This window comes from Eumetopias jubatus, unplaced genomic scaffold (genome assembly GCF_037043125.1).
Source record: "Eumetopias jubatus isolate StellerSeaLion01/CBP00866 unplaced genomic scaffold, mEumJub1_p1.0 scaffold_2, whole genome shotgun sequence".
NCBI lineage: Eukaryota > Metazoa > Chordata > Mammalia > Carnivora > Otariidae > Eumetopias > Eumetopias jubatus.
The window spans coordinates 144,158,730-144,183,727 of record NW_028274808.1 but is presented as its reverse complement, the minus strand read 5'-3'; the positions used below and the strand labels follow the sequence as shown (position 1 = coordinate 144,183,727).

The window sequence follows — 24,998 nt, the reverse complement described above, 5'->3', positions numbered from 1 at the left end:
GATTTGTTTTCTTGTTTTTTTTTTAAAGATTTTATTTATTTATTTGAGAGAAAGCATGCACATGAGCAGGGTTCGGGGGGTGGGGAGAATCTCAAGCCGACTCTGCGCTGAGCACGGAGACCAACAAGGGGCTTGATCTCACAACTCTGAGATGATGAACTGAGCCGAAATCAAGAGTCCCATGCTTAACAAATTGAGCCCCCCAGGCATCCCAAGGTTGTTCTGTTTTTAATTAGGATGGATTCTTAACATTAGCAAATGTTCTTTTGTTTTCTTAGAATCATCATTTGATTTCCACTTAACTTATTCATTGATGAATCATATTAAAAGATTTCTTAACTTTTAACCATCTTTAGATTGCTTACATCCATCTCATTTTGCTATATTTCCGGATTTTATATATACATAATTTTCAAATTTTTGTATTTGTATTTACATGAGATTGATCTAGAACTTTCAGATTTTGGTATTCAGTTATGCTACCTTCCAAAAATTGCACTGTTTTCCCTTTCAAAATCTGTGAGCTCATGTAACAATATTGAGAATGACCTGTTTTGTGAAGGTTTGCAAGAACTTGTCCATGAAACTGGAGCAGGGATTGAGACAGAAACCCGTGTGACAGCTTTTCCATTGTTTTTGCTATAGATTTATTTTGACATTTTTCAGTCCACCCTCACTATTTGTTAATTCAGTGCTTGTGAATTCACCTATTTGCCCACATTTACCCCAACTCTGTTCCAAGTCAATACTTACAGCACTTCGGTGGTCGTCCGCAGACTTGGGCCCGCTCAGAGCAGTGGAGAATTTGAGTTGCCTGATGCCCATAGTCCCGGCTGGGGACAAGTCTCTGCCTTCTTGTTTTAGCTCTTGTACTGTAAATAAGTATCCTTTCTGTAGTCTAGTGCCTCATTTTTCACATTTTTGTGTTTTTTGGTTGACAAGTTAGCTGTTTGAAATGGCCCCCAAGCATAGTGCTGAGGTGCTGTCTGGGGTTCCTAAAAAGCCTTATGGAGAAAATAATGTGTTAGACATATTAGTTCAACATTAATAAATCAACTGTATGTATTAAATAAGGGGTCTTTAAATAGAAACGCACATAACACAAGGTTAGGTCTTGATCTGTTGACAACAAAAATGTGACCAGAGGCTTGCAGGGTACTCATTCTAGATTCCCCTAGGGCTGATGAGTCAGTATTCACAAATTCAGTGAATTTATAACTATTGTGACTAATGAGCATCAACTGCACCATTTTTTGGTCAGGTTTTGTAACATATATTTTTTAAAAGAAACTCTCCTTTATCAGCATTTTCTCATTTAGGTATTGAGTTCTACATAGTAATATTATTATTTGATAATTAAAAACATCAAGTATGTAATTATATTTCCTTTTTTCCATGTATTTGCATTTTCTCCTTTATTTAATTAGCTTTGCAAAGGTCCTAATTAATGTCTTGGTCTTCTCCAAGGCAAAGTTCTTGGACTTATTTATTAATTCTACTAGGTTCTGCTTTTAATTTTATTCGTTCTCTCAGGTTTCCTTAGCTGTTTTTATTTCAGTTGTTGGGGTTGACTTCTTAGTTTTTTTGTACTTTTTTTTAAGATTTTATTTACTTATTTGAGAGAGAGAATGAGATAGAGAGAGAGACCATGAGAAGGGGGAAGGTCAGAGGGAGAAGCAGACTCCCCACTGAGCAGGGAGCCTGATATAGGACTCGATCCTGGGGCTCCAGAATCATGACCTGAGCCGAAGCAGTCACTTAACCAACTGAGCCACCCAGGCGCCCTGTACTTTTTCTTTTTTAATAACGTTGTTAACAAGAGTGATTTCAGTTGAACTACCATTTCTTTGATACACTGTATTCCACTGTTGATTTATTTATTTACTTAAAAACTTTTAATTCCAGTATAGTTAACATAGTGTTACATTAGTTTCAGGTGTACAATGTAGCAATTCAACAATTCTGTGCATTACTCAGTGCTCATCATGATAAATGCACCCTTTCTACTGTTTATTTTTCATATTGATTTAATTATCTTATTATTAGAGTATTTCTTCTAATGCTTTTTGGAATGGTGTATGGGTTATATACCTTTGAATTATAAGTCCTAGAAAGTTTCTTATACTTATCAGTGCTTATATCATTCCCTGATGCTTCACAATATCAAACCCAACTCAAAAAGCACATAACCTTTATAATAGATGTTAATTTTTAATATTAGGTGATATGAATTAATAGGGCTTATAAGTCTATTATATCACTCAGTCAACATAATTAAATTTTACGTTGTAGGGTTCTCTCTCTTTCTTTGACTTCAAGGCACTATTAGACCAACATTCTGGGGTTGTATAATAATTGCTATAGTACAAACTTTAAAAAAATAATTTCTGCATGCAGCCGCTAATTCTAAGCATTTCACTTTTATTCAACAAACACTTTTATAGTACTTAACCTGGGCCAGGCTCCTTTCTTTATTCCTAATAATTATTATTCCATTTAGTTCCCACAAGCTTAGGAAGTATTATTACTTTAGCCCCCATGTTATAGATGAGGAAAATTGAGGCATCGAGAAGCGAAGTAGCTTGCCTAGGTCACAAAGTTGGGAAGTAGCAAAGTCAAGATTAGAACTCAGGAAGTTTGACTTCAGAGCCAAAGCTGTCAAGCACTGCAATGATTTATTTTTCCAGTGATGACTGCAAAGGTGTGTCTAGAAGATGATAGGTGGTAGGAGAAGTTTTTCATCGACTTGGAACCTCTGTGTTCTCACAATTTCTTTCAATTTTCTTCCCCTCTTCTACTACTCTTTAAAAATTGGTATTCCCAGTAGATCTGTTCTTGGTCTTTTCCTTTTTTATTTTTACACATGTAGTCCGAGATGGCTGGCCTTTGGTTTCAGGAGTAGAATTCAGTGGTTCATCACTTACATACAACACCCAGTGCTCATCACAACAAGTGCCCTCCTTAATGCCCAACACCCTTCTAGCCCATCCCCTGCCCACCTCCCCTCCGGCAACCATCAGTTTGTTCTCTGCCATGAAGAGTTTTTTTATGGTTTGCCTCTCTTTTTTCCCCTATGTCCATCTGTTTCATTTCTTAAATTCCACATGTGAGTGAAATCATATGGTATTTGTCTTTCTCTGACTGACTTATTTCACTTAGCATAATAGCCTCTAGCTCCACCCATGTCATTGCAAATGGCAAGATTTCATTCTTTTGAATGGCTGAGTAATATTCCATTATGTATATATACCACCTCTTCTTTATCTATTCATCAATGGACTCTGGGCTGCTTCCACAGTTTGGCTATAATGAATGCTGCTGTTGTGAACATTGGAGGGTGCATACGTCCCTTTGAATTAGTATTTTTGTATTCTTTGGGTAAATACCTAGAAGTGCACTTGCTGGATTGTAGGGTAGTTAGTTCTATTTTGAACTTTTTGAGGAACCTCCGCCCTGTTTTCCAGAGTAAGCCCCATTATTTCTCAACTACATTTTCTCAATAGCCCCCAAAGATCCTACATATCATTTCCCCAAATATGTCATATAATCTCACTTCCAGGATTTTTTTATATATAAAGATGAATAATTTTGGAATGTTCTTCCTCTTCCTTAGTTTCCAAGTAACTTTTATTTGTCCTTCAGGACTCATATTAAGATCTTCACTCTGACCTCCACCCAGTCTAGATTGACAATCTTTTTTCTTCCAAAGGGTCACGTATGCACTTCTCCTACAACTTCTGTTATACTGCATTATGATTGTTGTTTACTTATTTGACTCTCTAATTAGACTGTGAGTTTCTTAAGTGCAGAGATTAATTTATTCATATACACATGTACATAATTATTTGTGTGTGTAAGTAAATATGTTAAATATGTAAGCATAATAGTAATATTATAGCAACATATGTGGTAAATGACAGAGACAAAATGTTTTCTAAACTGGAATCCTAAAACAATAACAATGATAACAAGACAATAAAACTCTCCTTTGTATCTTGTGGGGCTAACCATGGAAACAATACTCTAGTCAGTCTCCCCTTAAGTTCCTTAAGAGATGTGAAAAGAACTTGTGACACTTGAGTGAGGTCAAATAGAGAAGCCTTCCTTATTAGAATGACTCACTATACACTGACCTTTTGGTTCTCTCAGTTTGCCAAGGATAAAGCAATAGAAGATGCCAAGTTCTTCTCTGGTTTTCTAGTAATAACAATAAAAATAAATAAGTTCAGAATGAAGTCATCAAAAACAACTGCTCCTTTTGATGTTTTATAGAGCCAGCTTATGAACTATACCTGTTCCAAGCAGTCGATCCTCTCAAAATCAGTCCATGCTGTGCGCTGCCGGAGCCATTTCGAGGGGAATGTGCTATCAACTCAGAAAATGACGATGAACCTGATCTTCCATCCTTGCCACTCAGCAGATTTACAGAAGACCTATTTGTATGCGCAGTTCTCCAACAAGCCAGATGATTTTCCTGCAAGAGTAATACAGACTTTTGTAAAATCTTTGTAATGGAATACTATATTTATGGACTTTTTGGGAAGGGTTGTAGACTTGAATGATGACAGATGCTAACCCATGATGTAAATGAGTGACTCAAATTGTTTAAGAGGAGATGTTTGGTGGAGTCAAAAGTGGCAGTTACTTATACAGCTCCAGCCACTTGTTAGCATATAGGAATGCAGACTTGGGGTAGTTGGGTCTACTGCATTTATTTTATGTTATTTATTTTATTTTGTTTTTATTTAAATTCAATTAATTAACATATAGCGTATTACTAGTTTCAGAGGTAGAGGTCAATGATTCATCAGTCTTTTTTTTTTTTTAAAGATTTTATTTATTTATTTATTTGAGAGAGAGAGAATGAGAGACAGAGAGCACGAGAGGGAAGAGGGTCAGAGGGAGAAGCAGACTTCCTGCTGAGCAGGGAGCCCGATGTGGGACTCGATCCTGGGACTCCAGGATCATGACCTGAGCCGAAGGCAGTCGTTCAACCAACTGAGCCACCCAGGCGCCCAGTGATTCATCAGGCTTATATAACACCCCGTGTTCATCACATCACGTGCTCTCCTTAATGTCCATCACCCAGTTACTCCATCCTCCCACCCCCTCCCCTCCAGCAACCCTCAGTTTGTTTCCTATGATTAAGAGTCTCTTATAGTTTGTTTCCCTCTCTGATTTCATCTTGTTTTATTTTTCTCTCCCTTCCCCTATGATCCTCTGTTTCTTAAATTCCACGTATGAGTGAGATCATAATTGTCTTTCTCTGATTGACTTATTTTGCTTAGCATAATACCCTCTAGTTCCATCCATGTCTTTGCAAATGACAAGTAGTATTCCATTGTGTGCGTGTGTGTGTGTGTGCGGACATCTGGGCTCTTTCCACAGTTTGGCTTTTGTGGACATTGCTGCTATGAACATTGGGGTGCATGTGCCCCTTCGGATCACTACATTTATATCTTTGGGGTAAAGATATAGTAGTGCAGTTGCTAGGTTATAGGGTCTACTGCATTTTGAAAGAAGCTGGAAGTTGCTTGATTTTTAAGTGTTGACAACTAATACAGAATTTTTAAAAACACAGTGAGGGTCAAGTATTTGCAAACTTTTCTCTAAGATACTCATCCCTAAGGAATGGTTTCAGATTGGTATACCTGGTGAGCTCTTCTATTTTAATTAATTTAATACCTACTACCTAAGCCATGGTGTGGCATTTAAAGATTAGAGAGATGGAATATTAACATCTCAGGTGTCCATTCCAAAATGCATATTGATTTATACAAGACAAACTGATTTCAATATGTAATATTAAAACAATATTGCTGTGTGATTGAAGTATTTCCAAAGTCACTTTGTGAAGCATTATTTGGAGCAATTAAACTCCAACAATGCATAAGAATTTGAGTTTTCTTCAAAGCTCTTTGTAGAATGACTTGAGCTATATTTCTGGAATTATATTTGATATGGCTTATAAAAGTAAATGTCACTGCCTGAACCCACTCGTTCCTAAACTTGCATTTGGTACTGGAAAAGTCGATAGGCATAACTTCCTAGTGGAAATCACATTAAGCTATGAGTTGGGAGACCAGACTTCCAAAGACTAGCTTTGTCATGCATAAACTTTGGAATGTAGGTCAAGCCACTTAATTTCCTTAAGCTCTTCTGTTCCAGCTACTAACTGAGGGGTTGGATAAGATCACTTCAAAGGTGCTTGTGATTCCTTTGTAAACATTCTAGGGTCCAAATTTCTCTTTCTTGTAACCCAGAATAATGTATAGATTATGCTTGGACCACTCAAGCTTGAAAACTTAGCTGGAAAAGAGGGGAAGATGATGATTTAATACCTAGCTATCACTTTCTATCAAAAAAAATTCTAATACTTATAAAATCTAGCCTCAGAGATGATTAAGAAAAATGTGCTCTCATCCAAATACTGGAAATTAATTTCTCATAAAAGTAAGTAGTGACCCTGAGCCAGAAACTATCAGCTAATCAGATTGTTTTAGTTTCAAGTTCTAAATCTGACACCATTCTTGTGTGACTTTGGAAAAATCACGTAATTGTATTGATTCTGTTTCCTTATCTCAAAATGTAGTCAATTAAACCTTCCTGCCATCCTCCCAAAGTTTCCAAATGCCTAAAATCAGTGAAAATATTGAATAAATTTCATAATCATAATTGGGTTTTGAAAGAAAACTCATGACTTCTGAATTTTACTGTTTCTAATATATTTCATATGGATACAGGTTTCTTTATGAATATTCAAGAAGACATTCAGAACTGGCAGTTCCCGTGGTTTCAAGAGTGGATACGGTATATCAAAATTTATTGGCAAAATGCTGTAAATTAGAAAATCCTCTGGAATGCTATAGCCATGGGGTAAATGCCTTTTTATTTTTTAACTTGTTACTCATAAGTGATTACCAACATAGGAAAAATTCCTGTGCTGTTGGTAGTGCCATATTTTGTAAAAAGATTGTGCTCCTTCTTGCTAATTGCCAACACTGCACAACAAATATGATTTTCATCTAAACCAAAGGCCCCAGCATCATACTATAGCAGCTCCCTAGGTGAGTCACTGTCTTATAGCTTCTGTGTGTCATGAAACCTTCTCTGTCCAATCTTCCCTTTTAATGAGTGTCTGCTAGGAACCTCAGCAGATGGCATGAAAGCACAGCATATCAGGGTATGAGAAGATTGACTGTTTCCACTAAGTAGTCCTGGAAACTGTCCCTGTTTCAGGCCAGAAATCATGCTGTTTACAGGCAGCAGCTCTGTTTGTGCATCTGACATGAAAAAAGCAGGTGACCTTACATATGTGACCAGATGATCACTTATCTGTGGATTACCATGAACCAGGTTGGTTCTGGTTTATGTTATTCTAAGCGATGGCTTACATATTTACAGAGGGTGGGGTAGTGGTAGAGTATTGAAGGTGTCTCTTGTCCTGTCTGGGCTCAAGCAGGTATATCTACCACATTTCTGTTCCCAGAGAGAAGGATCAATGAAGGTAATTTATTCCTCTGTGGGTGAGCACGCTTTTGCAGCATCCCCAGTAGACCTCCACAATAATCATTATGATAATAGCACCTTACAGGAACATGGATGTTTAGAGTTCACAAAGCAACTTTGCAACCAGTATCCTATTTGATCCTCACACCAGCCCAATAACGTAGGTAATGCCAGAATTATTAACTGCATTTTGTAGATGAAAGTATTGAGTCGTAGAAGGTTTAAAAGACTTGCCCAACTTCACACAGGCAGTAAGGACAAGGCTAAGGGTTAAATCTAGGCAAACAGTTTGCAAATCTGGTAAAATTTTCACTGTAACAAACACTGCTCAGTAAGATCATGTACACTGGGTCAGATTAGTTAGGATGATAACCTGTCCTCCTACTGAAGAACTAAGCCTGAAAGGTCACTTGTATTTTCCCACTGGAATTTTATGTGCACAGCTGAAGAACTCTTTGAACTAGCGGTTAGTTCTGAGATTTCCATTTGATTCACTTCAATGTGTTTTTGTGGAGTGCTTTACCATATTAAAGGCTGCTGGATGTTCTTATTAAACCGTGACTTCTTAATACATACTTATATTTCTACGCTTATACCTGCATCTCTGTATCTGTGCTGTTTATGTAAAAAGGCTGTATTATTAAATATAACCAACACTCTCTGACCAATCAAACTTAGATCTGTAAACTACCTTTAAATATCTCTTTGGCTTGATGAATGATTTGCCTTATGCTTGTAAAATACACCGTATCAACCACAAATGAATTTATATCACCAGAAACTAAATATCAATCTTGTTGTACCACTTCTTTTCTCCACAAAGTACACGGCCGTTCCTGTTTTACCAGAACATGTTTTTCAAGATTTGCAAGCTCACTAAGTAAATAAAGCCCTGGGTTTAGGAAAATAGTTACATTAAACTATCAGGGTTTTGCAATCTTACCTCAAGATATATCATTAACTGTGATAACACTGATTATCTTTATTTTCCAGCAAGAGATGTTCCAAAGAGTGGTTCGTGAAAGCCGTGAGCGTGTAAAACATCACTGTGATTTACATGAGAAATTAGGAGATGCTAACTTCCATGACTGGTAGGTTTCCAAGATATTTTCCAGATTTATGCTTGTTAGTGAGTTTGTGTGAACTCCTGATGCTGAGAGCTGCTAAGAGTCGACATCCAACCTTGAAATCTCAGAGGCCAAGGGAAAAATGAGTTCAAAATTAACCTAGCTATCTTTGTCTTGATAATACAGATGTCCACATAGCCTTAGGTGTTTCTACATGTCTTTCCAGGCCAGTTTCCAGATTCCAGCCAATATCCAGAGGTTAGGGAACCAAGCACGCCCTGGCTGCTTTCCTGCAGTCTCTTTGGGGTCTTCTCCCTCCCACCTAGACATTTATTTAGGGCTTTGCCTGCAGTGGTAGCATCCTTTTGTCAGTTTCAAGTCTGGTCATATAGTAAATTTAGTATTTTCACCATGGAAGGTAAAGATGAATAGATACCTGAGCTATTTGCCAGAGAGAATACATAAGCCTCTTGTGTGCAGAGAGATGATATTTCAAAGATCACTATGTCAAAAACCAAAAGCCAATTTTTAGTAATCTTTAGGGTCTTACTGTAATAGTCTATTTAGTGGAGCGTTGAGGAAAAAATCAGTTTGATATAGTGTCCCATAAATTCAGCTTGAAATTGATGTCATTTTAAGACTCTACTTACATCACATTTGCTACTGTCCCATTAGCCAAAGTAAGTCATATGGCCAAGCTGAGTCAAGGGGTAGAGAAATAGACTCAACCTCTTGATTGGATGATCTGCAAAATATTGTGTCCATTGAAAAAAAATATATATGTCACACCACATGACTTGATTTGGCTAATAAAATGTGAAAACTTTGGGGGCAGAAGCTTTAACAACCAATGCATGCTTTTCTATTTTCTCCTTTCCTTCTGATACAATATCCAGATACATTTGAGATGGTAGCTGATCTATCTGTCTTGGTTCCAGATGAGCAGAACCACCATGCCAAATTGCACTGGACATACGGCTTGAATAAGAAATAAACCTTTGTTTCTCTCTCTCTCTTTTTAAAGGTTTTATTTTATTTTTATTTGAGAGAGAAAATGAGAGAGAGAGAGAGCACATGAGGGGGGGAGGGTCAGAGGGAGAAGCAGACTCCCTGCTGAGCAGGGAGCCCGATGCGGGATTCGATCCCAGAACTCCCAGATCATGACCTGAGCCGAAGGCAGTTGCTTAACCAACTGAGCCACCCAGGCGCCCCTCTTTTTTTTATTTTTTAAGATTTTATTTACTTATTTGACAGAGACACAGCAAGAGAGTGAACACAAGCAGGGGGAGTGGGAGAGGGAGAAGCAGGCTCTCCGCTGAGCAGAGAGCACCCTAGGATCATGACCAGAGCCGAAGGCAGACACTTAACGACTGAGCCACCCATGTGCCCCAAAAAATAAACCTTTGTGGTTTGAAACCATGCAACAAAGTTGCATTTTTTGTTATTGTTACAAAACCTAGTCTATCCAAACTAATATAAAAATTGTGCAGGAATTAAAGTGATATTTTAAAGGAATAAATAAATACATAAATACATAAAATTCGTGTCCAGAATAATGGATCCAGAAAAAAATTATTCTTTCAGAAAGAATATTTGGCTTATTACTTCTATATTGTGTTCATTTACTAATGTCTAAAGATTAGATCTGTGGTTCTCAAAATTTAGAGTGTATCAAAATTACCTGGAGGACTTGTTAAAACCCAGCCCCATCCCCAGAGTTTCTCATCTGTAAGTCTGAGATGAGGCCTGAGAATCTGCATTCCTAACAAGTCCCCAGGGCTGCTGATAACTGCAGGTCCATGAGTCACACACTAGAACCACTGGATTAGGTTGCCTGCTCATTGGATGTTACAGCTAAATTCTTTCCCCAACTCCATTATAATATAAAAGCAATGATTGATTCTGATTTTTTGTTGTCTTCAAATCCAGGTCAGTAGAGTCTTTCTCCTTAAAATCTTCCTCATATCTGTCTGTTCCCCCCACCACTTTCCTAGTTGAGTCTATCATTGTCTCTCACCTAGATTTCTGGAATGGCCTTCAACTACTTCTTCCCTCACATTGCTTCTTGCCCACCTTCATTCATTCTTTATATGGCAACTATAATTATCCTAAAAACAAGGCAAATCTGATTCTGTAACTAAGGTTTCTTCCTCTTTCTGTCTCCAATCCCTAATGACCCCCCCAAACCCCACAAAACAAAACCACAGTCACATTCAACGGCTCCCCTCCCACTTTCACTCCCCTTCACCAGGCTCATTTTTTGTTATTGTTAGATCTCAGTCCACCTGCCATTTCCTCCAGGAGGCATGCGTGACCTTCCTGAGATGGGATTAGAAGCCATTCTCGGTGCAGCTACAGCACTCTAAATTCCTGTCACTACATTGAGTGTACCTGCTATCTCGCCCATTAGGGTGTGAGCCATGTGAAATTAGGGCCTGTTTGCTGATTGTTGCTGTCCCCCTATTCCTACACACTGTAGACAACCAACACAGGCTGTAATGGCCTGTGTATACATTTATTTCAGAAGCTGTTTACTAAGTCTGATTTTGCAGCCATCCAAATTAGCTCTCATAGTATCCTTGATAAGTACCACCCGCCCCCCCCGCCCCCACCCCAGCAAAGGATCAGGGTGGAGTAATGTGTGAGGTGTGAAGAGAATTCTAGGTATATTGAATAAGTTCTTGGACCTTTGGAATAAGGACTAAAAAGAATTAAACCCTGTTTAATGTTTCATTCAACCTAAGCTAGAGATTGTCAAATATTGAGGAAACTCTAGAATTCTTCATTTTAGGCACATGGTCATTGCCAGGAGTAAGAGAAAATTATTCTTTCAGGCTCATAATCCTTTACACTAAGAAAGCCCCACAACTATCTGCTCAAGAGTTGGTTATGTTCATAAAGAACATGGGAGCTGCTGCCACCAAATGTTGCCCCCTGAGAGATGAGCAACAATTTGCCTGCATGGAGGACTCGGTAAGTCTGTCTTGACTTCATGTTTGCCTGCTCTTGAAGTCTTAATCTCTAGCCTCCAGCACTCAATGTCATGTTTGTGGACACATCATGAATTGTCAATGGAGCTTGATATTTCTATCCCCAGGAGAACTTCTTTTAGGCCAGCTCATGCCAATTGTCTTGATTAGCAGCAGAGGTAAGGCTGTTACTTCTCTAATGGTGGTGATGTCAGATTCAACAAGTCTTTACCTGGATCATACTCCATGGTCTAACTCTTGGATTTTCAAGCCAACAAAATTGACTTTGTCAACAACTTCAAAGAAAATGCTGATTTTAGACTAAGTCATCCTAATCAAATGTATAGGAAAAAAACAAAACAAAACCAAAAAACAGTCACCACACCTCTGACACTGGATGTTTTTCCATACAAGAAGCAATTTTCTGTGACCCCAGTTGGGTGTCCTACAATTTAACTCATTCTGACAACTCTATCTGGAGATAATGTCAGATTCCACAGGTTAAGGACTCAGTCCTGCAAGACTGCTCCTATCCCACTTCAGATAACATTTGCAAGTCCAGATTGTCCCCTGTGATTTTGACTAACCAGCTATAAATCTAAGGTTTCCAGGATCTCCTTCTCAGGTTTGATTAATTTGTTAGAGCAGCTCATAGAACTAAGAGGAACACTTACTTAAGTTTACCAGATAGGTAAAATATTTGATAAAGGAAAATGTGAACTTCCAAATGAAAAGATACTTAGGGTGAGGTCTGGGAGCGTCCTGAGTGCAGAACCTTTTGTTCCTGTGGAATTGGGATGTGTCACCCTCTTAGTATATGGATGGGTTCACCCACTTGGGAGCTCTCCAACCCCCAAACTGTTGGGATTTTAAAAAGCTTCCTTATGTATACACATGATCAATTATTAACTCATTTCCAGCCCATCTCCCCTCTCTGGAGAATGGGGGGTGGGGTGGGGCTGAAAATTCCAAGCTTCTAATCATGGCTTGGTCTTTCTGGGAATGAGCCCCCATCCAGGAGCCCACCCAGAGTCGCCTCATTAGAACAAAAGATGCTCCTAATTCCCTTATCACTTAGGAATTTACAAGGGCTTCAGAAGACCTTTGTCAGGAACTGGGGTCAAAGATCAAATATTTATACTGTCTATTATCTCACATCAAACTCACAAGTGTTAAATTTATTAGACAGAATACCACCACTGTGTTCATTTACAATGAGAAATGTCTTTCCAATGGCATCAATAATTGGGCCTAATAACTAGAGTACACTTTTTCCTGAATCAAAATACTTAGGAAGTTGAATGAGAATATGGGTAGTTGTGCAAATGGAATCAGAAGAAGGGAAGGGATGGTCTTAAGGGATATTTCTTCCAGGCTATCCTGAGAAATGAGAAATTATGTCTTCCTCACAATGGAGAACATCCCTCCAGGGACCTGTATGCTCATGTCTCCAAGATGTAGTCTCCAGGTCTCTCTCAAGTGGTATTATTTTAACACTACTGAATTCTTATTTGGTGACAGTTTTCTCTGCCCTAAATGTTCTTGATAAAACATCTCCTTTATGCTAAATTGGTCTTTCTTCTGATAAAACATACTTTTTTGATTGAAGATATAAAAAATTTTATTATCTAGCCCTGTCTAACTTTTATTTCATTATAAAGTTTTATTATCTAGTCATGCCTTTCTTGGGGAACTCTTTCAATTAGACTTATGTGTTTCTAAAGCCTTATTTTTAGGTGATCTCTTTGGTTACATTTGAAATGGATAAACTCATACATGAAATGTTGATGCTTACTGGCTTCAATTACTTCATTCCCAAATATGCAAATGATTGGGAATTTGGGGAGTCATACTTGAAAATGCATACGGGTGGGCTTGTAGACAACATCAGGATAAGAATCAGACACACAAGGAGCAAGGCAAGGTGACATTTCTAGAAGAGGACAAGGAAATGAAGGTGATAACTGAACTAGGATCCAAAGATTTCTTTCATCATTCATTCATTCAATAAATATTCATAGAGCATTTACCATACGCCAAGTTCACTTGGTGAACACTGTGGTGTTTATAGATGTCCAGTTTTAGAAAATAGAAACAAATTGGATTTGAGCTTCTTAAGTAAGAACTCCACTCAGCAATTATACTTCTGAGTCAAATTAACAGTGCTGTTGACTTGAGGCTTGATTTTAATTTAAAAGAGCGTAAGAAACTCCTATCTTAAGTCAACACTGGTCTACAAATTGGACTGGGAAGGAACCTGGAGGTGGAGTTCAAGTGAACTCAACTTGAGGATGAGGGGAAGAGGGAGGACAAGTCTGGGAACCAGGCTGCATCCGACACTCCTGCTTTTTCCCAAACAGTGAAATCCAGGCTGAACTAGAAGAAACCAGAATTTGAGAATATTTATGAGTCTTATTTTCTATGGAGTAAAACAAAACAAAACAAAACAAAACAAAATGACCTAAACCTTATGGCTCTTATTTTAATTCTCTTCTGGGAAAGGCAAAACTAATTCTTGGAGGTTTACGCAGAAGACATGAAGCAGAGCCTATCAATGCTGGTGTGGGCCACTGCTGTGATGCCTCGTATGCCTTCAGGAAGCCATGCTTTGATGATCTGCAAGACAATGGAACTTATATTTCTCCACCTTTATCCTGTGAGCAAGTCATCAACCTTAAAGAGAACTTGTGCAAAGCTCAGGAGGAGGAATTCCAAACTGAAAAGCAAAAGTAAGAATCCTTGTTTAATTTGTTCTTTAATTTGTTCTGCCCACAAGGGAACAGGTATAGCGAACTGTAAACTGGGCTCAGTTATAAATATTGCATAATGAGTGGATCAGCTAAATGTTATGTTAGAGGTCAAGTAGAATGGAGAATATTCCTGCAGTTTTGCAATATAGCTATCATGGTTGCTACGCCAATTAGATCAGCTAGTGAGATTGAAGTCTATTGATCATAAAATATTGACAGAGCAGTACATTAATTATTTTTCCTAAAATGGGAAATTTGGAACATTTGAACATGTGTGTGTGTGTATGATATATACATATGTAATGCATATGAAAACATATATAAATTAGAAAATTTTATGAATATAAGTTATTACTTTGCAAAGTGCAATTCGGATTTGGTTGCTGTTTCCAATACTGAAGCCTATTGGTCAGAAATGTTGCCAGTAGTATACAAAGTCTATACATTCGTGCAGAGTTTCCCAACATGTGTTCTGTGTAAAAAGGGCTTCTGGATGAAGTCAGCAATCGAGTCTGCAGGTTGACTGGATGAGTCTGTTGACCTGGGCCAGCCTCAGCCATTCTTAGCTGGGCTTGCTCAAGAGTGTATGGTCAGCTGCTAAGTCAGCTGGGAGCTGGCTGGCCAAGGCTGGCCTTGGTTAGGACGGCTTGTCTCTGCGGCACGTGGTCTTCTGTCCTCTGGCAGGTTAACCTAGGCTTCTTCACATGGTAGCTGGGAGAAGGTGGATGTGTGGGGGTCTCACGAGGCCCAGGTTTGGAAATATGCAATGCCACCGATGCTGTAAGGTAGGTCATAGGGCCAGGGCAGATTAAAGTAGGGTATGGAAATAGACTTCATTTCTTGATAGGAAGAGTTGGAACATCACATTGTAAAGGACATGAATACAGATAAAGATGGATAATTCGTCCATTTTTGTAATCAATCTGCCACCTGTGGATCATTAATACAGTTGTTGAAACTATAGGAAATGATAAATGTCAAGATAATGGTGGAAAGAGAGGTGATACACTGGATCTGAAGTCATCAAAAATGAGGGAAAATGACCAGACTTTCTATATGGGGCAGGAATAAGTATCGATGAGGGATGTTAGAGCTTGATAAGGTGTACTTCAAAGGAGCTCTGGCTTTTCAAAGAGGATGAAGAAGAGCTATCTTGGAAGTAAAAGAGACCTAGATACTAAGGTAGGTGGAGTTCAAGTAAAACAGCCTCCCCTTGAAAGGTCCTGGGGGAAGCGGTATCCTTTGGGGAGTCTCATGTTTTCTTATGAGCAAGACAGAGAAGTTCAGAAGAGAAGCTGTGGATAGAGGGATGTTTTCTTGAGAAAGCCTCAAGTTACAAAGGAGACAGAGGACCAGGAGAGCAGGAGATGGGTCAGATTAGGGGTGTAGAAACCTCAGCATGGTGACAGGTGACCTGGGAGACTCAGATTTCTGACTGTGACCGAGGCTGAGGTGACTGAGGTGTCACCGGGTTGGCTTTGGAAGTAGTGCATCAGCACACATAACTTTAGAGCAGCTGATTTGCCCTTTGCCACGGAGGGCATAAGGTGATTAAGATCTCACAGGTGGTTGGCATTTCCCCCCAATTCTCCCCACTCCTGCATAGACGGATTGAATGCAACAGTTACTGTCAGCTCTTAGAAAAGAGACTCCTTGTTTGCTGCTGCAGACAAAGAATTTCCTTTCTTAGCAGCATCAATCATCTATCTCTTCACCCCCATTCCACTCCTGAGCCTGGAGCCAAGATACTCCCACGGTCCAGGCATTTTCCCCTGGAATGAACTCCGCTTCTGGTGAGTGTGCTGTTAGAGGCCCCATTTGGAGATGACCAAAGGTGACCGTTCTAGGAAAAGCCAAAGGGTGAAATTCTGGTTTCCCTGAATCAGCAGCATGCATTGATTGCACTCCAGCCCCGCAACGGTGGGGCAGCTCCCTTCTAGAGCCCCTGCTCCTGTCCTCAGGAGAAAGCAAGGGAGCCTTAGTCCTCATTATTCCTTCCCCCCCAAGATCATTAGGAGTGGTAGCTTCCTGTATTTCTAATTCATTTATTTACTCTAAGACATGCACTTGCAGGGTCTAAATATTACGAGTCCAACAATATCTCTTGCCAAGTGAGGCAAAGTTTTTGTTGCTTCCGGAGTGACGCATGCTCCCAGGCAGTAAGTACAGGCTGTTGCTTGCTCTGTTTTATCACAGCACTTGCAATTCTTAAGCCAGCTGACTCTTGGAATCCTTACTGCAGTTGTCAAGGTGAGCCAGTCCTAACCTAGACGTTAACACTTCCCAGGAAACCCCCGAAGACCATTGTTAACATTTAGTCAGCCATTCTTCTGCTCGCTCAGGCTGGATGTGGGAACGTAGAAGAATGAGGTCTCTTCTAGTGTGCACGTTAGCCTTCTTTTGAGGAAGTTCTCTGGGTATAGATAGGCACCGCTTTATGTATGGCATCTCACCAAATCCTTACCACAAATTTATGAGGTAGGTGACATGATATGCCATTTTAATTATAAGGAAACTGAGGCTCAGAAGGCAAGAAGACTTGGTATGAGATCATGCAACAGGTAAATAGGTCGTTGAGCTGGAAAATTCACCCAAGCTATCTGGCTCAAAGCACATATGCTTTAACTACCAACATACAGCTTTTAGTGTGCCCTAATCAAGGAATCATAGTATTGGTTATAATTTTTAAAACACTGAACTCTTGGGGCATCTGGATGGCTCAGTTGGTTAAGTGTCCAACTCCTGATTTCAGCTCAGGTCGAGATTTCAGGGTTGTGAGTTTGAGCACCCAGTCGGGGCTCTGTGCTGGGCATGGAGCCTGCTTAAGATTCTCTCTCTCCCTCTTTCTCCCTCTTCCTCTGCCCCTCCCCTCCTACTCACACCTGTGCTTTCTCTCTCTCCCTCTCAAAATAAAATAAAATAAAATAAAAAAGTAAATAAAATAAAATAAAACAAAACACTGAGCTCTTAGATAAGGGCTAGATAATAAAAAGTATGAAATATTAGGAATCATCCCTGTTCAAGTGAATTCACTGTGTTCTCTATATGGAGAAAACAGTAGCATAGAAAGAGTTAAAGTAGAGATTTCTGGAATATTCTGCAAGAATCCATATTAGGAGTCAAGGGTCAAATTGGAAAAAAAAAAAACCCTTACTTCCTGGGATAGTGGCAAGGGCTCTCTATGGCTTTTATACATTTATAATTCGGGCTGACCATCACAGCATAAATGCAAAAACAAGCAAACAAAAAAACCAGTGAAGGGGCTTCGGGTGGGGAAAGAAAAATTGAGCAAGGTAGAAGAGAAGGTAGAAATTGAGATCATGTAATAAGATAGAGACAATCAAAGGGAAATAGAAGTTCAAAGTAAAAAAAAATTAAAATCCAATTAAAAATATTGAGTTGAAATGCAAAGATTTAAGAAAGTATACAAAGACTAGAATGTACTTTAAATGAAATGGTAGGTAAATTTAATGAAAATGAAAGATTAATATCATAGAAGTGAAAAACTGAAAACAAGTTGATGGTACTGAATTAGAAATAGGATTTAAGACGTAAAAAGGTAAATTAAAAATTTTAAGCTAAAAAATAGAATTAAGGGAACTATTTTTAAATAACAGTGGTCAGGTTGGTAGGTAAGGAGATCAGGGTGGAGAGGGAGGAAGTGGGCAGGAGAGGTAAATAAACTGCAAGCAGATCACAAGTGTTTGACAGTTTTGGGGGGTAGGGAGTCCAGCTTCTAAGTGTCACAGAGTCCCCAGTTGTAGAAATGACCGCCTTTACGTCTGGAGTTCCAAGGAGGAATAACATGACCTCCTGATATCCCTGCTCTGAATTTCATTCCCAGACCTTCTATCTTCTCATAATGGGAGACTTTTTTCCCTTTGCCTATTCCAGTACAATTCGGATGTTTCTCCGGGTTTAAATAAGCAGCTGTTGGCTGATGTTCGGGAAACCCAGCGGTCTTGCTCGTCTTCCCCCTACTGGTCCCTCTGGGGAAGTGCATTTGGAAATCAGCCCCTCCAGCAGGGGAAAAAGGAAAGCAGAGTGGAGTGGTTCAGTGTGACTGAGGCATAAGTAAGGGAAGGGACAGAAACTTTTGGGGTGAGACTAGAGAGCTTGGGAGGGGCCAAGCCATCCAATCCCTTGGAATCACTTGGATCCCACAGCTTGTAAGTGAGAGAAGAGGGTATAGACAAGGGAGCTTTCCTGCCTCTCCCATTAGGTTTCTCTATTACTGTTGAATCTACAGCTTAGATCCTCAGGGAAATTATGACGATGCTCATCAATCATCTGCTGAATGAATAAATGAATACATAGGAGAAGAGCTGTGACAATGTACCATTTATTGTGAGAATCAGGGAAGAAGAAGACCGTGGTTGGAAACAACCGATAATTTGAAATGGAAACAAGATGTGCTATTATTATTATAATTATTCATCAGTACTATTATCTTTGCCATTGTTTATTGCCTGGAGTATGCCAGTAACTGTACTCAGCCCTTTAATACGTTACTTTTGGTCCTTACAATTCCCTTGTAATGTAGGTGTTCACATTTTCTTTTTATAGGTAAAGGTCAGAGAGGTTAAGTACTTCACTCACCATCACACTATCTAGTTGAACCAAAGTAAGTTTGACTTCAAAGTTTGTGCCCTTTTTATGATAAAAGAAGGAAAGAGAAGTCCAGCTTCTGCATGAACTAGTAGTAAACTCTGTCCCCTTCCTGTACTATCTCCTGCCCTTTCGGTGCTGAATCCCCTAAGCCAGATCATAGAAGCCCCAATTACAAGTTTGGAGATGGGTATTTCCACAGTATAGGCACGCATGACAGGTAGTTTCTATTACCTGGGACTTTAGCAAGCCTATGCTTTCAAGGATTGGTCAGTGAATCTCAGCATCATGAGTAATATTGTTTTTGTAGGAAAATACATTCTAAGACAAATTCCACCAAATTCCAGTGGAAAATAACCTATATTTCTCACTTTTACTAATTAGTTTCTTAAAAACTGATAATGATTATTCAAAGGTAGTGGAAACTAGTTTGATGATATAGCTAACCATACAAACTTGAATTATACAGAGATACTTAAAAAGAAGTACAGCATTTTCTTTCAAATGAGATCAAGTTTAGGTCTAATTAGAAGATTAACTGTGTACAGAAGAGTCGGAGAGAAAACAATGTTTATACTATTCTATTTCTTTTTAAAATATTGATTTCTGTTATTAAAGTAATGCAGAATCATTGCAGAAAATTTAGAAAATACAGAGAGAAGAAAATCATAACATTTTTATTCCAACACCGCAGAGGTGCCCATTGTAAACATATGTGTAGTATAAGAATATATAATGTCCCACATGCTTACAAGCGCACGCTCCCACAATTGCCCTTTGTCCATCAGTCTATGATTCTAATATTTAATAAGTTTCGCACAATCTTGTGACTAGCTGCTTATACAAAATTTCGGTTCCGGCAATTATCCCTAGAGTCTGTGCTTAGGGGAGAGCTGAGGAAACTCCCTTGACCTTCAGGAATTCTCCAAGCATGCTCTCCCTGGCACCACTCCTGGGCCCCTGGGTACCATTCTGCCCTCCAGGTGCTGCTGTCTCCTGCTCGGCTGCAGATGGGGTCCCTTGAAATGACAAAACTGTGTTCTGTTTTGTCGTGAAAAGAAAATCACCCCTTTCCCCTGACCCCCAGGATTATCATCCACTTGCAGTGGGCCCCAGGGCAGTGCTGTGTATGTCTCCATAGTCAGCAGGACTTCAGTGAAAGTTCTCTTACAGCACTTTTTCAAATAGGAATCCTGATCCCATGTAACTCAGAAATGAGTCTAATGAAGGCTCAGTTGGGGAACCACGAAATCATTCCCGTCTTCCACTGACCAAGCCTTTCTTACTGGGTAGCAGTCTGTGAGGCTGACTTCTGGTCTCAGGAGGAGTTCTCCCAAGTGGTTCCCAATCCTCTTGCCTTCTGGGAGGGAGGCTGACCTCACTGGTTTGCTGTATATGTCCCAAACTGTAATATTCCCAGGGGGTCTGAAATCATGGTTACAACTGCAAAATGGAGATGACATAGAGCCTTATTAAAAAGGTAACTGACAATATTACACGGGATAATATAAATTCTCAGCACATTGCCTGGATCATAGTAAATACGTTGGCTGTTGCCACTATTTTTGATATAGTTTTTAAAAATTATAATGTATGCATTTTGTTCACTAATTAATCTTCTAAAGCACATTTTAATGGCATGGTACTATTCCACCATCTGGGTACTATAATGAATTTAACCATTCCTTATTGCTGGACATGAAAATTGTTTTCAACTTCTAACCAGTATACATTTTGACAATGAGCATTTCTGTACATTAAGTCCTTGTTCCCATATCTGATTTCCCTCCCTAGATTCCTAGGACTTAGAGTTAGAGGCAAACATGGGAGTAGTTAAAACCTCTTCACTTCTTTCAGCTGTCTGGCAGCTGAGGGGCAATGATTATGTATTCCTCAAACCAGCCTCCTTTTGAGGTGGTTTCTGAAAAGAAATTATTAGTGGGGCGCCTGGGTGGTTCATTTGGTTAAGCATCTGCCTTCGGATCAGGTCATGATCCCAGTGTGCTGGGATCAAGTCCCACATCGGGCTCCTTGCTTGGCAGGCCCCTGGCAGGAAACCTGCTTCTCCCTCTGCCTGCCACTCCCCCTGTTTGTGCTCTCTCTCTGACAAATAAATAAATAAAATCTTAAAAAAAAAATCAGTAGCTTGTGCTTTCCCAATATTTTTAGTCCTGTTGTTGTTTTAGCTTGTCTATCCTCAAGGCAGGGTGGGGGTGTGAAGGTTGGTGTGGTGGGAGAGGGTGGAGTCGAAATGGCAAGTTCAAAGAGGCATGTCCAGTGGGCTACCATGTTAAGCTGGATGTCTCTTGTTCTGTTGTTTAATGGGATCGGAATGCTATGGGCATCTGGGCGCGGCTGTTTTTGTAGGTCCCTAGGGCACTGCTCGACTGCGCTGGTCTTGAGAGCTGCAGAGGGCCAAGTTTGCTTTAGCCATGTCCCCCACTTTGCTCCCGGTGCCTGCCTTCCGTGCAGATGACCATGCTCACTGCTGCACAGTGCCTGAGCTGGTGCCACCTGTATGCTGGGGACGTTGCTGTTGGTCACTGCTGGGCAGTGAAAGGTGGTGGCCTCTTAGTCCAGGAGTCAAATGGCTCAGCGAGTCTCTTGGGTCAGCTGCCCACATTGAGACAGCTGGGAGAAGAGGAGGGCGTGTGTGGGGCAGAGAGTGAAACTGACCACAGCGGGCACCTCCCCCTTCACTGGCTAGTCCCTCCCCTCCATCTTCCCCCACTGATGACAGCAGGACACAGACTGTGCCTGCCCCCTGCCTACTGAGCAGCCCACCCCAGGCAACTGGAGCTTTGGAGTTTTCTGTCTTGTGATATGATATATTTATAACACTATACTTCTAAGCCTAAAATAATTACTATCTGCAGTTGTTTACTGGACCCCTGGCTTAAATTATCAGAGAAATAGCTACTTAGAGCTTTGAGATATTTTCTTTTATACCCATTCAAGGCACAAATAAGGCCATGGGGTATTATCAATTTGAATGTGAAAACGAAGAATAAGCAAGGGTTTTTGGTTAAACAGTAAAATACTGATTAATGTGCATTTTTCCTACCCCTCATGCCTTATTTGCTCTGTGGTTAAATCTGTCTTGGTCTAAAACAGTAAAAAAAAAAAAAAAGAGAGAGAGAGAGAGAGAGAGAGAAAGAGGGAAGAGATAACACTGGAAGATTGGGAATACTATTAACTAGAGAGACAGAAACCACGATACACTTTTGAATATTCAAAGTGGTTGAAACTACAGTTGTGGGGGAAACTCTTTGGTGAAGGAAATTGGAGATGATTATCAAACCATTATAGTTTGAAATTGGTTTGTTGGCTTATCATTAATAACGTATGAAAGACCCTCAACTTCCAGCTGTGTTACACTTGTAATATTTATTTGGAAGTTAGTTGTTCAGAATAAATGTTCATAACAAAATATTATAGGAAAAATGATTTAATTTACTATATCATCTATTTACCATCCAATGCAATGAAAATAGAAAACAAAAATCTTTACCCTAGTAATAATTACATAAAAATAATTAAATTTAATGTATGAATTATGTAAAAGAGATGTCCTGGAAGAAAAATATGTTGGGCAAAACACGAAGATGGAGATGGGCAGTGTGAAATCTGTGAACACAGCACAGCATTTTCCGGGCTTCTAACCATCAGAGTGGGGGCGACCAAGAGGTGTGGGTGGTGTCTAGCTTTAAATCAGTAAGGCAGGTGTGCAAGCTGGTCTTCTAGAACTCAGGGTGTACCTGTATTTTTGCCACTCCTTTCTGATTCAGGTTCCTCAGCAACCTTGTGAAGCAGAAACCATATGCAACAGAGATGCAGTTCCAATCGATGCTTGCAGATTTCACCCACCTAGTGAAGTGCTGCCAAACAGAGACAAGTGAAATGTGTTTCCGAGAAGAGGTATCTCTGTCTCCTTGTCTTTTCTCTTAGCATGCTTAGGATTTACTGAAGTTAAAAAAAAAAAAAAAAGTTCTCCATTCCAGTTGTGAGTGAATGCGGAGAAAATCACAGTCTAGATGGAATGGTGTAATCGATTATATTCAGCTTTAGGGTATGTTAATATTTATGTTTACTTGAGGAAACGATCAGGGTTAGACACAGATAGAGATGAATACCAGAGTCAGGACACCAGATGGAGTGGAGATGTTTAGGATTCGGGGTGTGAGGAGGGAGGATGGACTGAAGACTTGGGTAACTGTAGAGAAATGGTGTCCTTGGAATGTCATGAAATTTTAAAGAAATAGCAGTTTAAAAACCTGTCTGGGCAAACTGTAGTTTTGTTCTAGAAATTTCTGGGACACAGTCAGGAATAGTCACCAAATGTAGTTTGGGGCTTAACTAAGGAACCAGTGAAAAGGGTTTCATTTTCTCAGTGGCCAGAAGATCATCAGAATAGGGGTTGAAGAATAGAGAGGAAAGAACAATGACAGAACAGAGTATCTGTGCACACCCACCAAACTGACTCCCAGCAGACTGTTTTCTGGAATTCATCTAATTGCATACAGTTAACAAGTAAATGATTTTCATTTCAAGTAGGAGTTAAATTTCTAAGAATATCATGGTAGGATGTGGCACAGAAAATTCACATAAATTCACGGGGGTGGGGGTGTGTGCCTGGGTGGCTCAGTCGTTAAGCGTCTGCCTTCGGCTCAGGTCATGATCCCGGGGTCCTGGGATCGAGCCCCACATCGGGCTCCCTGCTTCTTCTCCCTCTCCCACTTCCCCTGCTTGTGTTCCCTCCCTCAATGTGTCTCTCTCTGTCAAATAAATAAAATCTTAAAAAAAAAATTCATGGAGGGGACCTAGGACAAACTGCTGTCCCAGGGGCATGAAGTGAGGAACAGAAACTCAGAAATAGTAGATTATAGTATCTGAGTAGAGGAATGCAAGAGCGTAGGTAAAAAAAATAAAGCAGCCTTTATAGTGCAAACAGACTAGGGATGCTTTGGATCAGGGTTAAGTTTAGCAGTGGCCCAGGGAAATGTTTTCGCAGGTAACAATTTTCATGAATCTTTAATTACCTTCAGTGGCTCTTTTCTACCCATTCAGCTAAACTGTACATGTGTCTATGTTAAAAATCATATGTCTATGGTCTAGTCAAGGGCAGGCAAACTACAGCCCTTGGGCTAATCGACTCCACTTCCTGTTTATATAAATAAGGTTGTATTGACACACAGCCGTGCCCATCTATTTATGTATTGTCTACGGCTGCTTTCTGTCTACAACGGCTGAATTAAGAAATTGCAGACTGAGACACAGCTGTGACAGAGGTTGTATGAACGGCAAAGCCCCAACTCTTGACTATCAGGTTGTTCACAGAAAAATTTTACTGACTTTCAGACTCGCTGATACACAAAATCAAAGTAATCACCCATGCTAGGGTCTATTTATTTATTTTAAAGCCTTTTTGCTTTTCGTAAAGCATTCAGAAAACATGTTTCCACCTGAGTAACAACCCCGTAGCCACACAGATCAACACTTTGAAGAAGGGCCTATGCCTGCGATTTCCCAAGCGAGTTTTCTTGAAGTATTCGTGTTCCTGCATAAGAATATTATTTGCTCAAACTATTATTGGTGAGTAGCAGGATAGGAAGATTTCTGTGTGTTTTTCCCCACACTTTTTGCCTAACAGCAATCTTTAACTTAATGGTTGGAAAGCCCAACTATTTTCCCCTTCTCTCCCCTCCCCTCCCCTCTCTACTTTCTTTTAGGATTTCTCCTCCAAATTAAAGGAGAAAATAGAAGCTATCTGAAGAATATATCATGTTCATTAAAATTTGCCAGAATTACTTCTTCAGATAAAAATGCTTATTATCTGTAATTATGTACTATCTCTAAAGTTTGGTCAAGTTTACTCTTGTCTGATTATCCTAAGGCAATGATTCTGAAATGTTAGTGTGCATCAGAATCAATTCCAGAGCTTACTAAAACAAAATCAGCACTTTCCACCCACAGGGTGTCTGACTCAGTAGTTCTGGGGTGGGGTCTGATAATTTGCATTTCTTTTTTTTTTTTTATTTTTTTTATTTTTTTATTGTTATGTTAATCACCATATATTACATCATTAGTTTTTGGTG

At 39.6% G+C, this 24,998-nt stretch overlaps 1 protein-coding gene across 1 annotated transcript in view; it reads left to right on the top strand.

Moving 5' to 3' along the window:
- The window catches only part of LOC114206713 (alpha-fetoprotein-like), a 44,599-nt gene that overhangs the window by 14,969 nt on the left and 4,632 nt on the right, over positions 1–24,998 (top strand). The window contains 8 exon segments of the mRNA XM_028100580.2: positions 4,273–4,312; positions 4,315–4,443; positions 4,446–4,482; positions 6,744–6,876; positions 8,503–8,600; positions 11,411–11,549; positions 14,048–14,274; positions 22,692–22,821. Of these exon segments, the coding sequence (XP_027956381.2) occupies positions 4,273–4,312; positions 4,315–4,443; positions 4,446–4,482; positions 6,744–6,876; positions 8,503–8,600; positions 11,411–11,549; positions 14,048–14,274; positions 22,692–22,821 (933 nt within the window).